We start from the raw sequence: 17,149 nt of genomic DNA, 5'->3' as shown, positions 1-17,149 counted from the left end.
TAAAATTCTTCCTAATCCTATACACAGTAGAAAGAGGAGTTCCTGTTCTCTCTGCCAGTGTATTTACATCATCAATTCCTTGATTACACAACTCAAAAATCAACCTTCTTTTATCTTCAGCAGACATTGTTGACAGTGCTGAGGAAAATGACGTCTGCTACAAATTCAGGGGAGGTAACTCTAATTGTACTATACTCAGTAGGCCAAGATGAGTTACCTCCCTTATACCATTACTTAGTTTTAAGCATCAGTCAATCAGTTGAGGTGTTAGGATAGCTCAAAGTAAGAAGAAAAATTCTCAATAATTATGAACCAGACTATATTTGGTGCTTTTACGTTAATCTCAGAGTACTTTGTGACCATTTGATTGTCATATTAATCAGCTGAAAAACCTCGATAATCAAAGTATGAACCCAACGTGATCTGAACAGTCTTTACACATCTGAACAGAATTAGCTCTTGAAAACGAAATTTTCGGCCTTAGAGGCCCTGAGTAAAATGTTGTATACTGTATCGCAGCGGGGGCACACCATAAATGGGCTTCACACTTTGAACCCGAATTTAACCACTCAGCTACCCCACCGCCCCTTTCAGGCAAGTGGACAGACAATGAGCGTTCGAGGGAATGGCTCCAGAACTGTCAGTTTGACCGAGTAACCTGTTAACTTTTTACGAACTTCTTGGAAATATCGGAGACTCCTGAAATACAATTTCTAAATGTGTGTTGCGGTCATGGAAACACCTGTAACGATTCCCCGGAATTATCATAAGTTTACAACCTCACACAATATTTATATGAAGCACTGTGGATCGACATAGATACAGTCACGACTTTAAAACGTATGTAATGATACAAAGTCCTCTGGTTATCTAAAGATTAACATTTTTGGTGAGAGATTTTACGATCAGTTCACTGAGGCAGCATTTTTTTTCTGTTTTGGTAAGAAAACTGAAAGTAATAGACATTTGGATGTCAGAGGCGTCTTTAATCCGTTTATTGGTTCTCTTGCAATATTACAGCAACTGGATTTCAAAAGGGCCACCCCTTCCATGTAACAAAAATGGAAATCTTCAGTCGTGATTGGGTGATCGAGTGAGTCTAGTTTTTCACCTTTTTCCGCAATATTATTGCAGTATCACAGCGGGGGACACCAGCAATGACCATATTACACCCAAGTGATTAAGTCACATCGTATTAATGAAAATACAGTTCTTTACTACTACTAACTGTGACCATATTTATATCAAAGCGCAACCAAACAGTGACGCAACTGGGCCCACGCGCGTTTCACAGGACGAAAACCGGTCATGTAGATTCAGCAACTTCTCGCGAGATTCCTGACGTTGTCTTGACGACGCATCACTCTCGATCTAAACGATCGCCGCCATTGCTGTTTCTGACATTTGCTACACTGAGTATTTATCACTTGTCCCCTCGTGTTGGAATCATGGCTACCTACGCAAATATGAACCAGTACGATAAAGGTACCGAGGTCATATTAAATCGGCCATTTCGTAACAACTATCGTATTTCTTTGTTTTAAGTTCGTATATTAGCTTGATTCAGCCAAGGGTGAAAAAGATGCCAAAACAAAATTGATTCTTCCGTAACAGTTTGACACTTCTTTTCCATTTCTTTATCTGTAACTTTGCCGTATTTTAAAACTGGCTTTCTTGCATCAAGTTGGAGTTCTGTGTATGGAATTTATCTCAGAATCAATCACAACCCATAAGTCAGTGGAGTAGATTTTCGAGAGACACACATACGAGACCTGTGACTATTGTCGGGTGTATATCACTTGAAACACTCTTGAGTCAAGTACAGAAAAAAGACTGGCTTGATGTGTAATATACAGAACTTCTAGATTCCTGCCTACGGTAACTAGCACCTTCGCTGCATTTACTACTTAGTTCTTTCTACTGCAAAGGAAGATAATTCTGAGAGATGGGCTTGGGTTACATAAAATGAGAGAGAAGCTAAGTAGATCATCTTTAAAAAGAAAAGTAAAAAATACCACACACAGGTTTCATCTATCTCAGCATTTCGCCCACAAATAGTATTCTGGATGGACTTGCCAGCACTCTTATGCTTACTGTTAACCCACAACCCCATCAAATGTTGCATGTTCAGTGTAATTGTTCACTAACCTATCACAAACTCTTACAACTCTCTTATAGCTGTCAGCTGTGTCCGACAGTAGTAACTGCAGCAGAAAAACAGTACCTTCTTATATACGTAGAAAGCAGAACATAACGGTTTATGGCATGCTGGACTTTTCCTTGACAAGTAATCATACGCAAACATACAGTCTCAAATTTAACGTTAACAAGTGTTTCTTCTCACACAGACCTCATCATCAGATTCCCCCTGAACTTTGACATCTGGGCCCCTCCCCGCCAAGTAGGTTTTAATCGGGAATAAAATAAAGGTTGTATATATACATGTATAATGTATATTTATACGGTTTACCGTGCCACAACTGAACAAAGAAAGGATGTAATAAATTCATTTATTTTCAATTTGCAAGGCACAAGCACTAAGCTGAAATCCTGGATAGTTCCATGAATTCAGATCGGTCATTTATTTCTAGTTGCAATTAATCCTCTACCTCCCTGTCAGCGTCCCACGTGCAGATATTTCACCATCCTTGAGCCTCTGTCTGAACTGCCAGTCCCCCACACCCCTACCTCTGTGTCCAGCTCCATGTCCCTCACCCACACCTGCCCCACCCTCCCTGATGACTCCCACTTCGAGGAGATCGACCTCAACGAGGAAGACCCACAGCTCCAGCTCACCGTGAGATCGCGTGTGGCCAGGTTCTTCAGCAGCGTGTTCCGTGTTCGCAAGATGGACGCTTGAACCAGTGGCATTTTGTGACATTGTGTGATCTTCATCGTAGTGCTATGTACATTTTAGACATTTTTGGACCAAAGTTTTGGCTGTTTAATCTTTTGTGTGCACTAATTAAATTTTTCGATCTATCGAATTTGGCCTTTCCTCGACCTCTTTAGCTCGCTAGGATCAGGTCTCTATGGTCTTAATGCATGTTGAGTTGTCAGTCGTCTCCTGGATAACTTTCTTCATATTCTCTTAACAGGTCGGCAAGTTTTATTTTCGGCATAATCGTATCCTCAGAGGGTTTTTATCATATTTTCGCCAATAAGCATTGTCGCCAGTAATGGCAAGCATGTGTTGCTGAAGGCCTATTCTACCCCGGACCTTCACGAGTCTGTCCCGCAAGAATTATTTCCAGCGACTTGCGCTGGTCAAGCTAGCCAACGTATTGATGATTACAAAGTGCCGCTTATAGGCGCTGATAGATGCTGTCAATGTTACTGCATTATCTGGAGTACTGAAATATCGGTCTTACATTCGTACTGATTCGGCGCCGACAAAATTAAAATCAGAATTAGATTAACATTAAACATTTGAATTGTTTTGGATAATCATGTAAAAGAAGTGTTGTTTCTCTGTCTCTTCAAATCAGGCCACTCTGTGTACAGAATATCGACCGGGAATTCCCAGCCCAGATTGTCCTTTTTATTCAAACTGAATGGTTAGTTTGGAATTTTTCATCTTTTCTGCATACACTGCATCAAATCTCTCGTTCTGGGCCACGGTGAACCAGTTCTTCCAGTCCCCTACTTCCCCTGTAACACACAAACATTGTTTTACCATTTACCTTTCTCACTGACGTTTACAGCCGCCATATAGCGGGAGTACTGCTGACAGACAAGACAAACAAACACGTCTAGAGTCCTTTTCAAAATCGGAACCACCCAGCTAACACAACGTTTTCGCAACATTGGACGGTTGTAGACTGGTAATGTCATGACAACGTTCTCAGAACGTTAGTATTACGTTGTTTTATGAGGTTATTTCGCAACGCTGCACATGTACCTTGTGAAAACGTTATACATGGACTATTACACAACGTTATGCTTCATTGTTTCTGAAACGTGGTGATTCAAACTGTCTCTTTCACGAAAATCGTAAGAAGTGCGTACATCAAAATAGTCGTATATTTTGCAGAAACCCGTTATTTACCTATTATATTAGTTTACACTTTGTGATAACCATCCCATAAATATACTGAAATCACAGTTACGTAATTTCCATTGTTTCTGACAACGATCATACCGCGTCACAGTGCAACGTTATGTCACAACGTATAACAACGTCGAAAATTTGGGTTGAAACGTTATGCTTCAGGCTTCTCACAAGGTTATAACAACGTTTCCTATAACTTGGTGTCATGACAGAGTTTTCTGTAGAAATGTCCAAATTTAGATTCTTTCTTCACTATTCAGCTACAATTTCAGAAAACACTACCACCAAAACAACACGCAAATTGACCAATAAATATTGACGTGATTTTCTAATTTGTTTCTTATGTACTGTTCACTACTGGGAAACTTGTTAAGTTCTATCAACGTAAAATACCTTAGCGTCATGTTCGTCCACAGAAAAGTAACGTTGAGACAACGTGAAATTGTTAGCTGAGCAATTACTTACAACACTGCGAAAAATATCTTCAGCACTTGATGCAAGTAATCGCCGTTCAGATCCGATAATACATCTTTCGCAGCCCTTCTTTCCTCTCTTTTTTAATCCTGACGTGCGCAAAAGCAGTTGAAGATCTCTTGATTCTTTAATTTTACTATTGTTAATTCACAGTGTCACGATATGAAAAAGATAAGGGTATTTCTTTAACTTCATTTGACTGGTATTCATGTTGCCTAACTGCCTCCGTGTTAGTGGTTAGAGTGTCCGCCCGGAGAGCGGAAGGTCGCGGGCTCGATCCCCGGCCGCGTCATACCAAAAGACGTTAAAATATGGTACTTGTTGACCCCTGCCTGTCGGTCGGAGTTAGTAGGTACAATGACTGTTCGGCTCGGAGTCAGTATACTGTGTCTGGGCTATTCATGCTTCCCTGCGACATGGCATCTCAGTGAGCTAACACTATAAGATCAGCTTAAGTCTGGGCTAGTACAAGCAACCACGCATACACACGCTTGCACGTCGTCATATGAGCAAAATATTCTTAAGTGTAACGTTAAACCCCATTTCACCTCACCTCACCTCACCTATACATCTTGTCTACACGAGAATTGCGAACAGAGCGTATTTTGTCACTTAGCACTCTGCCACCCTTCACTGACCTTCAATCTGTGGGGCGGTGGGGTAGCTTAATGGTTAAAGCGTTCACTCGTCATGCCGAGGACTCGGGTTGGATTCCCCACATGGGTATTAAGTGTGAAGCCCACTACTGGTGTTCCCCATCGTGATATTGCTGGAATATTGCTAAATGCGGCGTAAAACTTAACTCACTGACTCGTGATTAATTCGTGTCATGCTAAGGAACTTATTTCAACCCATACCTTTGTGGGGCATGTCCTCTACCAAAAACAACCACTACCCCCACCCCCCACACCCCACACCCCCAAAAAACATTTGCATTCATCAGTGTCAGACAATTTGGACTGTAAAACCGATTAATATTTTCGCGACACTTTCTCTATTCAAATACAACACCGATTTTATTGCATTACTTCAAAGACAGATTGTCCGATACCTTTCCTGTAAAAGCCCTCAGTTCCAGGTTTCCATGCGTCCCGCAGATAGTTTTCCTCCAGGTTGTCCTTGGCATGTTTGAGTTTCTTAAAACTGCATGCTTCCACCACTTCCTGGCAGAACGTGGAATCGCGATGTACTCCAAGGAACTCCGACAGACGTTGTACATTTGTCAAGGGATCCTGCAATATGACAGACCAAGAACTGTTTCCGAGACTATGAGAGCTTCGAAAATCTAGGCCCAGGGTCCCGTCCCTCAAACAGATCGTAGCGTTAACACTGTCGTAAGTCTATGTTGAAGTATGGGAGTTACGATCATCTTAGAGGTACAGTTGCTTTGAGGAACGGAGTCCAACTGTAGTCTTGGTATCCCATGACCTTGGTCCCGATCCACAAAGCGTTTATAGCACTAGGCCATGTTTAAGTTCCGTAAACTCTTGAATTACGACAGGTCGTAGCGTTACGAACGCTTTGTGTATAGGGAAACGGGTCATGGGATAGAACTTACTGGCAGTAAAACAGCATCGGGTGGAAACACTCGATCGTCGACTTGGTTGATACACGTCACGTATCTCAACTGTCTAGATCGATGCTCATGATGTTAATCAGTGGTTTGTTTGGGAATGACCACGATGCTAACTCAGGGTTTAGACGATGGGAACTCCCAACCATTAGCATAGACTTATCATAGACGAAATGGGACTATGGGGGTAGCCTTGTGGTAAACCGTTCGCTCGTCACGCCGCAGAGGTTCGATTCCCCATATGGGTGCAGTTTTAGAAGCATATATCAGGTGTCCAGCACCATGATATTGATGGAAAATTGCTAAAAGCGGCGAAAAACACAACTCTCCGTAGTCGTAATACTAAGATTGCCTTGTGCAAGTGGGCCCAGTTTCGTTTCTTGGCACAGTTATGAGTGAGTGAGTTTGATTTTACGCCATTTTAGCAATTTTCAAGCAATATGCAATTATTTGCAGACCCATGACACAGATGAAACACTGCTAGGTTAAAACACAAATTAAACAGTACAATGTCACCAGTTTTACAATATTTATATTTGTACATGATGAGTTTGGTGTGAAATAACAGTTAAATATTTATATAAATATTGCCAACCAAAATATGCATACCGCTTTCATGTCCTCGTAGTGCACAGTTAGTAGGGGTAATTCCGTGAGACCTGCAACTGTCTTTTCCCAGTCTAAGACACTGTCGAACCAAGACCCACCCGCGACTGTGATCATGAAACAAAACCATACCAAAAAGTACCGCAACTGGCACAGCGCATCCTGGAAACATATGATCAACATGTAATTGTTCTATTCAACGAGCGAACAGAGTGAGTGAGTGAATTTAGTTTTACGCTGCACTCAGCAATATTTCAGCTATGTGGTGGCGGTTTGTAAATAATCGAGTCTGGATAAAGCAATCCACTGATCAGCAACATGAACACCGATGACTTTAGTCAACAAAGTCAGCGAGTCTGACCACATGATCCCGTTAGTCGCCTCTTACGACAAGCGTAGTCGACCTTTTATGGCAAGCATGGGTTGCTGAAGATCAATTCTAGTCCGGATCTTCACGGCTTGTGCAACTAGAACATGGTTTTGATATTTGTCACATATCACTGTTTGACATTTTATTGTATTGGTTTGCATGTGCGTTCGTCCGTCACGCCGAAGACCTGAGTTCGATTCCCCACATGGGAACAGTGTGTAAAAGCCCATTTTTGGTGTCCCCTGCCGTGCTGGAATATTGCTAAACGCGGCGAAAATCTACACTTAAACTCACTCACTCTAATCACATCAGTTTATAAGAGGCGAGAGCCAAAAGACATCGATAAAGGAAGCTTTGGTCATGCGTTTTCGACACATACTCACTCACCTTTACCCTGGATATAGGCGTCCAGGAAGTCGTCCCAAGTCCCGTTGTACTCAGATTTCCTACCGGCACTCAATCCGGTGACGTGATGGTACAACGATACCGCTACGTCTTTAGGGTTCCTCAGCAGGTAAATGACCTTGATTCTCTTGGTCACGATCTCTGACGGCAGGAATCTGAAATTGACTCTCGGTCATGTATCTATCTGGACCCACTGAGAGGCCAATATTGGACCCTAAGGCAGCAGCAAATTAAAGTTAAACATTCCCAAATGTTCTGTTCATGGTCATAAGGTAATTATTCAGCGGACATGTAATTCTCTGACGATGTGACTCAAAGAGGATTTTGTAACACGTTATTGGGATTAGAGTTTCTCAGTAAAGTGGAGATTCATATAACTTTTTGGGGTTGATCCCATCCGAGATTCGAACCCACACTTAGAGTCGGGGATCTAAACGCCAGGACCTTGTTGAATCAAACTTTAATAAAGCTTTAATTGTTAACTATACTGTGATTAGTTAATCATACATTCAGTTGCATGAAACCCTTCATAAATGAATCCCTTCATTAACTTATCATAAAGCTAATAAAGGTTTGGGGTATCACTAACTCATCATTAGTCGTATCAACATGGTAGACAACATAACGTTCCATCATAACTCCAACATTCCAACATAACTACCTGTCCGAAAACTTGCATTTTGAAACATATTGTCCCATTGTCTTGATTTCTTTGGACATTCTATTGTTTACTCCTAGGCTATTGATCTCGGACGTTATTTTGTTCCATATCTGTAGCTGCTTCTTTCTATTTGGAACGGAGTTAGTCAGTTTGTTGTTTAACACACCGATGTGATCTTCTGTTTGGAATGGAGTTAGTCAGTTTGTTGTTTAACACACCGATGTGATCTTCTGTTTGGAATGGAGTTAGTCAGTTTGTTGTTTAACACACCGATGTGATCTTCTGTTTGGAATGGAGATAGTCAGTTTGTTGTTTAACACACCGATGTGATCTTCTATTTGGAATAGAGATAGTCAGTTTGTTGTTTAACACACCGATGTGATCTTCTGTTTGGAATGGAGTTAGTCAGTTTGTTGTTTAACACACCGATGTGATCTTCTATTTGGAATGGAGTTAGTCAGTTTGTTGTTTAAGACACCGATGTGAGCTTCAGCTAGGCATGTTAGAAGCTGTATTTCACAACTTTCACATTTTCTACTACGATTCCTGACCATAGCCATCATGCAGACGATAGATTAGTGTTTACCTGCAATGCATCATGGGTAATAATTAAGGGATTCCCCTAAGATAATGAGAGTTTAATGACGAGACCTTCATTAGAGTTAATGGGTGTTTAAATAAGGGTTTATACAATCGTATTTAAACACTTCATTAACTCCCCATCCCCCTCTTGTCATATTCTAAATCAATGCCCCCCTCCTCCCCCCTCCAGAACACGTGTACAAAACTGATGACTCCCCCGCCTCCCCAGAACAATATGGGTGCCCCAGCCTCTTAAAACCATCACCGCCACCCCCTGACCATAAATTATGAATGGTCCCTTGATCGTTTCTTGCGCCAAGCATGGCTTGCCAAGTCTAACACAGACCTTCACGGATCAAAAGGCATTTAAACTCAAGAAATCTACTGAAATAGCAAACATGTAAAAGCAAGCGTTATATTTAGGGGAACTCAGAACCTGGGTTCTGTAACAGAAAACCTGAAACAAACACACAGAGACGAACGTCTCTTATCCGTTTTTAGTAATTGTTATAAAGATGACCTGAGAACTGCTTTCTTAAAATATGTTATTTTCAGAGACAATATGTAAGTCTCATAGGGGATACAGGGTCTCGAATCCACGATAACATCAAGCAGTGGCAGAGACTATTTGATTGGCTACCAGTTGCTACCAGTTTCCAGCACAATCAAGTTCGAAATTCTATTCCACACCTTCCAGTGCTTCAAGACAGACTCTGCGCCTTACTATCTTAAAGCCCTTGTGGAGCCTCATACCAAGACCGACACTGCGTTGCCAAGTCAGGGACCTTCTCCAAACGCCTTACTGTAAACGAGCTATGGGTGAACGCAGTTTCAGATGCGCAGCAGCACGTTTGTGGAATGCTCTTCCAGACGACATCAAATTATCAGAAACGCCATCAACATTTCTGACAAACTCAAAAAACTCATGATTACACAATGCCATTTAGAAAATGGTCAAACGTAACATGTGTCATATTTGGCATTACACTCTCTTAGTTAAGTACAAATTCTTGTACTTTTTAGGTTGAGTCTCATCCAGGATTCGAACCCGCACATTAAGAGTCAGGCACCTAATCGCCATCCCACAAAGTCAGCCGTCTAGCCCGCTCAGCCACCACGACTTCCTCAAAAATGGAAGTCGGGCAACTGGTTGTCTAGACTGCGGACTTTGTGCTACTGCCAGCCTAAACCGAAGTTTCCGTCTCCTGTTTAGTCTGATCAACTTATATATTTTCACAATGGCGACGGTATAGTCACTGTAGATCTAGTTAAAAACGGAAGAAGTATCTGTACCGAAACAAATAAGGTGATCATCCATAAGGACTTGTCATCTCTAAACCATCATCTCTAGTACTACCACTCAAACAAATAAGCTGATCGTCGATAAGGTCTTGTCATCTCTAAACCATCATCTCTAGTACTGCCACTCAAACAAATAAGTTGATCGTCGATAAGGTCTTGTCATCTCTAAACCATCATCTCTAGTACTGCCACTCAAACAAATAAGTTGATCATCCATAAGGTCTTGTCATCTCTAAACCATCATTTCTAGTACTGCCACTCAAACAAATAAGTTGATCATCCATAAGGTCTTGTCATCTCTAAACCATCATTTCTAGTACTGCCACTCAAACAAATAAGTTGATCATCCATAAGGTCTTGTCATCTCTAAACCATCATCTCTAGTACTGCCACTCAAACAAATAAGTTGATCATCCATAAGGTCTTGTCATCTCTAAACCATCATTTCTAGTACTGCCACTCAAACAAATAAGCTGATCATCCATAAGGTCTTGTCATCTCTAAACCATCATCTCTAGTACTGCCACTCAAACAAATAAGTTGATCATCCATAAGGTCTTGTCATCTCTAAACCATCATCTCTAGTACTACCACTCAAACAAATAAGCTGATCATCCATAAGGTCTTGTCATCTCTAAACCATCATCTCTAGTACTACCACTCAAACAAATAAGTTGATCATCCATAAGGTCTTGTCATCTCTAAACCATCATCTCTAGTACTGCCACTCAAACAAATAAGTTGATCATCCATAAGGTCTTGTCATCTCTAAACCATCATCTCTAGTACTACCACTCAAACAAATAAGCTGATCATCCATAAGGTCTTGTCATCTCTAAACCATCATCTCTAGTACTACCACTCAAACAAATAAGCTGATCATCCATAAGGTCTTGTCATCTCTAAACCATCATCTCTAGTACTGCCACTCAAACAAATAAGCTGATCATCCATAAGGTCTTGTCATCTCTAAACCATCATCTCTAGTACTGCCACTCAAACAAATAAGTTGATCATCCATAAGGTCTTGTCATCTCTAAACCATCATCTCTAGTACTGCCACTCAAACAAATAAGTTGATCATCCATAAGGTCTTGTCATCTCTAAACCATCATCTCTAGTACTACCACTCAAACAAATAAGCTGATCATCCATAAGGTCTTGTCATCTCTAAACCATCATCTCTAGTACTGCCACTCAAACAAATTCCACAGGGATCAATATGCATCAATCAGATAACTACCTGAACCCCACGTGTGTGTTAAGTAGTCTCGGTGAGGCCAGAGCGTCAAGCACCGCCACTGTCTTGACTTCTAAGAACTGGCTCTCTTTGATTTGCCGGATGTAGTTTGTACTTCCGGCCAGTAGCATCCCCGCCACCTCCCACATCCAGTGTGTACCTGAAAGGGATACATAAACAGGTACACCATCTGGCACGAAAGCGGACCGATGAATTGCAATCTAACTCTTAAAGGTCACATGCAACCAAAAGCTCAAACATATTTAAAACACAATTATCACATATTCATGACATATGATATGCATTGCTGCTTGAAAAAAACAACAAATAAACAAAACAATCGCGATTCAAAAGTGCAATATTTTGTACTTGAACCTACTTCGCTCGAAACGAAGCCCTCGGGAGACCGACCCCAGTCATAGCTGGTGGGCGTGCACTCTAGTGTAAAGGCGGCTTCTGATTGGCTGGTTCATTTGCTGATACGCCGAGGGATCATTGTGTGTACAAAAAATTATCTGTCTGCTGGGCATTTTAGAAGTAAGGCGAGTTACAAGAAAGTAAGATTCTTAATGGATAAGAAGTTCTCTTTTTTTTTGTACTTGATGCGTCATTTCAGTATGGATTCATATACCGTTGTCACACAAAATCATATACACTAGAAGAAGTTGTTATCCATGAAGAATGTATATAGAGATGTTGGATTTTGTAAATACATGTTCTCTGAATTTGCATTCGAACCAATCAAAAATCATCTCAGCAGAGATGGTGGCTGAAAACTGTCAATCGTCCAAGTACAAAGCAGGACTTGAAACTGACAAGAGTTTACACTAGTTTCCGTCAGATCCAGTCATCCGAGAAAAATGGAGGTAGTTTGTTTGCATCCCACAGACATAAAAACATGTCATGTGTACAAGTATAACACCCGCCTAATTACATAATGTGGCAAAGACAGGACTCGGGTGAACGAGTCATAAATCAATTTAGCCTGATAGGTGTTAAGTTCAAATTGCCTGTGGTCAATGATTGAAGCTGTGTATTGCATATTGTCTTTTGCTGACAGGCAGGTAGACATGTAGGTGTCAATAAACCAGACATTGAGTTTTCTCTGTGACAAAGGCTGCTTACCACAATCAACAAGTTTTTTTTCCATTTTTTAATGGAACGAGTAGATTATTTATTCGTTTGTGTACACAAATAAGATTAGACTACTGCTCACGACCTCATACTCCGGGCATGCATACTGTTTCAAGCTCCGCCAAACTGTTCACAGCGCTTGCGTTATGGACGCAGCGCAGCACAGCTGTTGAAACTAGTTTTTCCCCCAGCGATGGGGGAAATTTAGTGAACCGTTTGAACTCCGATTTCGCGGGCTTTCTTTCATCGCGTTTTTTTCAGCTTTATAGGCTGAATTGGCATTTTTGATGATTTGTTTCGGTAAGTGCCTACCGAAAGGTATCAGAATCTGCAAAGTTGTGTTTTACGTTGCATGTGACCTTTAAACAAATAAACATATGATCAAAAACATCAGACCAACTCAGTGAGGGTTTTGCAGAATGTATTTATGTCCTACAGAAAAAGTTGTTTAATTAAACTATCATTAAAACCAGTGTCTTTGGCGTGAGACGTTTTCTATTTTCGATTCAAATATGAGAATCCTATTGACTTGACTATCGGGTCCTTCTGCACGTATTCTGCGTAAATGTTACTGCAACGGTTAAGCGTCTCCTGATGGAACGTGAAACTTTGTGAGGTTAGTTTTACGCTGCTTTTAGTAATATTCCTGCAATGTCACGACAAGGGACACCAGAAATGGGATTCACACATTGCAGTCACGTACGGAATCGCACTCGAGTCTTGGACATGACACCCATGCAGATACGGGTTAGAATTTAACTTCAGCAACCCATGCTTGTCGTCAGAGGCGACTAACGCGTTAAACAACAAGAAGAAAAAAACCGTGGCGTCTTATTAAGGTATTCCTACAGCTAAACACCACGTGCACGATTGACAAAGCGTTCGTAGAACTATGTCATTCGTAACCTTATGATACACTGTACAGTTACGTAAGGCTACGAACGCGTTGTGGATCATGGCCCATAGGTATATTTCTCTCAGACATTCATTGCCTGTGGTGTTTAATTTCAATAAACTTAATTACTCTCTCAGACTTATATTGAAATGTTTATCGTTTGCAGATACCTCCTACTCGTTTGAAGTTCACATCGAGAAAATCTGTCCATATGTTAATTCTTCAAAACTATGTTAGCATCTCAGACCTGACTTGCCGTAGCCCACTACGATGACGTCATCGACCCTCATGTGCATCTTCTTAATGTTCTCCAAGTGGGTGGCATAGTCCACATCCAACGTAAAAGGCGGGAAATAATGACCGTCTACACAATTGACGTATATAGAGTTACCGCCCTTGTCTGTAAGCAACTTCAGCGTAGACATTTTGACCCCTGCAAAATAAAATTATTTTTCACATGTATTTAATAATACACACAAAAATGGACTATGGTTTGCGTTCTTTTTTGCCAGTGTTCGGAACACGATGTGAGTCTTAAAATAAGGTTTGTCTGACGAAAGTATGAAAATTATAGAGCCAAAATCATACATACAAACATGATGAAATCTTTACTTGACTAAGTACAGTTTTATGCCGCTTCTAGGAATACTCCAGCAATATACCGGTGGTGCACACAAAAAAATGGACTTCACACATTGTACCCATGTGGGGAATCGAACCCGGGTGGTTGGTGTGAGTGAACGCTTTAGTCACTCGGCTACACAGCTGCCCCTTATCAAACTGAAAACAGTCAGAAATACTGCAAACTTCATTTCAGAAACACTTTATATGCAACCTGCATCAAATAACCCTTATCGATTTTTTTATTTTTCCCCCCTTTTAGCTGTCTTAAAAATGAGATATGTAAACAACACAAAGCACCTGTTCACCTGGTACGTACTTCTGCTAGGATACACAAATTGATGTTCTAGAACACCTTGAAACAACACACACGAAATGTACGTACTGTGACCCCAATACGGCCCTAGCAGATATGACACTCATGTCAGGGCCACCCAGAAGGAACCAAACGGTTGTCATATTTCCACCGTAAGTCGATCTGTATATAGTTATGACATTATAACGTATAAATAGCTTATTAGGGAGCAGACATAGAGGATAAAATATTGTTACAGAATATAACCACGTTACGAGTCACTGATATGCATTTCCATACCTGCTGTTGAGGGCGTACACCTTGTTCGTTTAGAGGCTGCGCTTGGGGCGACCTACATACGTGGTTACACTCAATCGTCAGGCGGATACAATGATAAGAGACTCCTCAACACAAATATTTTACGTGTTGGTTTTCGTTTTTTTCCCTCAGGTATAATTAATCGAGATGAAGACCGTGAGGAACACTTATCGAGTGTGGACTTGACAAACCAGTGATCGACATTATGGGTCCTCTGCAACCTAAGCATGTCGTAAAAGGAGTCTTGAGGATCGGGTGGTCAGGGTCGCTGACTTGGTTGACACGTTATCGTATTCCAGTTGCGTAGATCGAAGTTCGTGTTGTTATCACTGGATTGTCTGATTCAGTCTCGATTATTTCCAGACCGCCGCCATATAGCTGGAATTGTGTTGATTGTGGCGTAAAAAGTAAACTCACTCACTCACTCAATCGTATGCCCCTTCCATAGACGGATGCTTGTGTCAGTCACTTGGCACTTACAACAAATGGATGTCGTCCCTTACAAAATCAAATAAAAGTAGTTAACTTACCGTGGATGACATAGATGAAGGTAAAAACACTGTTGCGAGCTTTCCAATCTCGTAGATCTCGCAAATCCTCTCGGTATTTATCGCTTTGTCTCGGGCGACAGTGACCACTTCCTACTATAAATTAGCTCTGAGGACAGTCCCTCGGTAGGGCTTATATGATCTCTGCATAAACGTAGGGTAAGATAAAAAAGATAATTTGACTAGCTGGGCTAGTGAGGAACAGTGTGCGAAATAACCTCTGGCCTTCGAGCCTGTGGCTAGTAAAGATCATGTCGGGCCAGTAAATGTCCACAGACATTGGCTAGTGAACTTTCATGGGGTCATTTTGTAAATATATCACTCTGACATGTACATTTCTGTTATCTTTTGCTTAGCTTCGAAATTAAAATTTGTGGCTGGTGAATTATTATTTGTGGCTAGCAACATTTGGAAACTATTTCGGACACAGTTAAGGAAATAAGATTTTTTTCGTCGAACCTTTGAACCGATCGCTAATGAAGCTGATTTCTAATGCAAGCATTTACACATTAACATGATTAGTCTTGAACCTTAAAAGTTATTTTATGCTCAAACATAATTAAAACACAGCTATCACTTATTCGTGATATATCAAATGCATTGATGATTGTGAAAAAAACCCAACAAATCAACAAACTTATAAGCGTATAATCGCAAATCAAAGGTGCAACATTTTGTGCTTGGGTCTAACTCCTCAAAGCGAAGCAGCCGCGATACCGATCCCAGTCTGTGCACTCATCTGTAACGACGCCTTGTCTTTGGCCACTGGTTCATTTGCCGATACGCTCTTTGTTTATGGCTTATATGCCCGATAGGTGTTCATTTCAAATTGCATGTGGTCAGTGGTTGAAGTTGTGCATTGCATATTGTCATTACCAGACAGGCATGCAGGCAGGCAGACTTTACAGGTGTCAATAAACCAGACATTGAGTTTTTCGTGACAGAGTCTGCTTATCACAATCAATTACATGTTTTGGTTTGGTTTGGTTTCTTTCAGTTTTTATGTAACGAGTAGATTATTTATTTGTTTGTGTACACAAACAAGATTAGACTACTGCTCATGACCTCTTACTCCGTACAGGCATACTGTTTCGAGCTCCGCGAACCTACTCACTGCGCATGCGTTACATATCATCGGTTCCCAGTTGCGCAGATCGATGCTCATGTTGTTGATCACTGGATTGGCTGGTTTATTTACAGACCGCCGCCATATAACTGGAATATTGCTGACGGCGGCGTAAAACTAAACTAAACTCACTCACTCACTCACTCACTCACAGCATGCGTTATGAGCGCAGCGCAGCATAGCTGTTGAAACCAGTTTTTCCCCCAACGCTGTGGTAAAATTAGTGAATCGTTTGAACTCTAATTTCGCAGGTTTTTTTCATCGCGGTTTTTTTCATCTTTGTATCGGTAAGTGCTTACAGAATGTATCAGAATCTGCAAAGTCGTGTTTAATGTTGCATGTGACCTTTAACTAACACTTTCAACGTATTCACACACAAACCACACACACACACACGCACGCACGCACGCACGCACACACACACACACATACACACACACACTTTCTGAAAAAGCTGTATCAGCCCCAACGATCTATGCGATAACATGTCAAAGAATCCAGCGAGTCTGACCACCGGATCCCGTCAGTCGCCACTGACGACAAACATAGGTTGCTGAGGACTAATTCAAACCGAATCTTCATGGGTTACAAGCGAGATTTAATCGACGGCTTTAATTCTAAATGTATTATATGAAGCTGTGACTTCCGAGTATCAACTTACCCTTACGAAAAGGAAACTATCTCTCAAAGCCACGTACCCAGCCATAATGGCGAGGGGAGTTAATGCAGTGTTACTTTCGAGTAGCCTCCCTTACCCTATAACGCCAACCCCGCCACATGGACACTTTGGATGGCTTCGCGTTTTGAGATTACAGAAAAGCTAACTCATGTTTCGCTTCAACAATACTTTTTTGAGGGGTTGCATAATTCTCATCGCATCCCATTTGACCCGATCGATGCACATGATGTCTACCACTGGATTGTCTGGTCCAGACTTGTTTATATACA

The 17,149-nt window shown here is 41.2% G+C and overlaps 2 protein-coding genes across 3 annotated transcripts; one reads left to right on the top strand and one right to left on the bottom strand.

Annotated features, from left to right (window-relative positions):
* Positions 1–1,448: 1,448 nt before the first annotated feature.
* Positions 1,449–2,860, top strand: LOC137255569 (uncharacterized). Its single transcript, XM_067792996.1, has 3 exons — positions 1,449–1,485; positions 2,349–2,401; positions 2,621–2,860. Exons 1-3 carry the CDS (start codon positions 1,449–1,451, stop codon positions 2,858–2,860), a joined length of 330 nt encoding a protein of 109 aa, XP_067649097.1.
* On the bottom strand, positions 2,494–16,934 carry LOC137255550 (sulfotransferase 1B1-like). Of its 2 annotated transcripts, none has more exons than XM_067792987.1 (7): positions 16,863–16,934; positions 13,541–13,726; positions 11,268–11,424; positions 7,462–7,634; positions 6,708–6,811; positions 5,577–5,757; positions 2,494–3,651 (listed from the first exon to the last, which is right to left on the bottom strand). In XM_067792987.1, the coding sequence occupies exons 2-7, from the start codon at positions 13,716–13,718 to the stop codon at positions 3,542–3,544; spliced, it is 903 nt and encodes a 300-aa protein (XP_067649088.1). In that variant the 5' UTR covers positions 13,719–13,726; positions 16,863–16,934; the 3' UTR covers positions 2,494–3,541. The 2 variants fall into 2 exon arrangements, with proteins under 2 accessions (XP_067649088.1, XP_067649081.1); XM_067792980.1 differs by lacking the exon at positions 16,863–16,934 and adding an exon at positions 14,510–14,604.
* Between the last annotated feature and the right edge of the window lie 215 nt (positions 16,935–17,149).

This window comes from Haliotis asinina, chromosome 1 (genome assembly GCF_037392515.1).
Source record: "Haliotis asinina isolate JCU_RB_2024 chromosome 1, JCU_Hal_asi_v2, whole genome shotgun sequence".
Taxonomy (NCBI): Eukaryota; Metazoa; Mollusca; class Gastropoda; order Lepetellida; family Haliotidae; genus Haliotis; species Haliotis asinina.
Note: the sequence above shows the minus strand (reverse complement) of the source record. Positions and strands in the feature narration are given on the sequence as shown.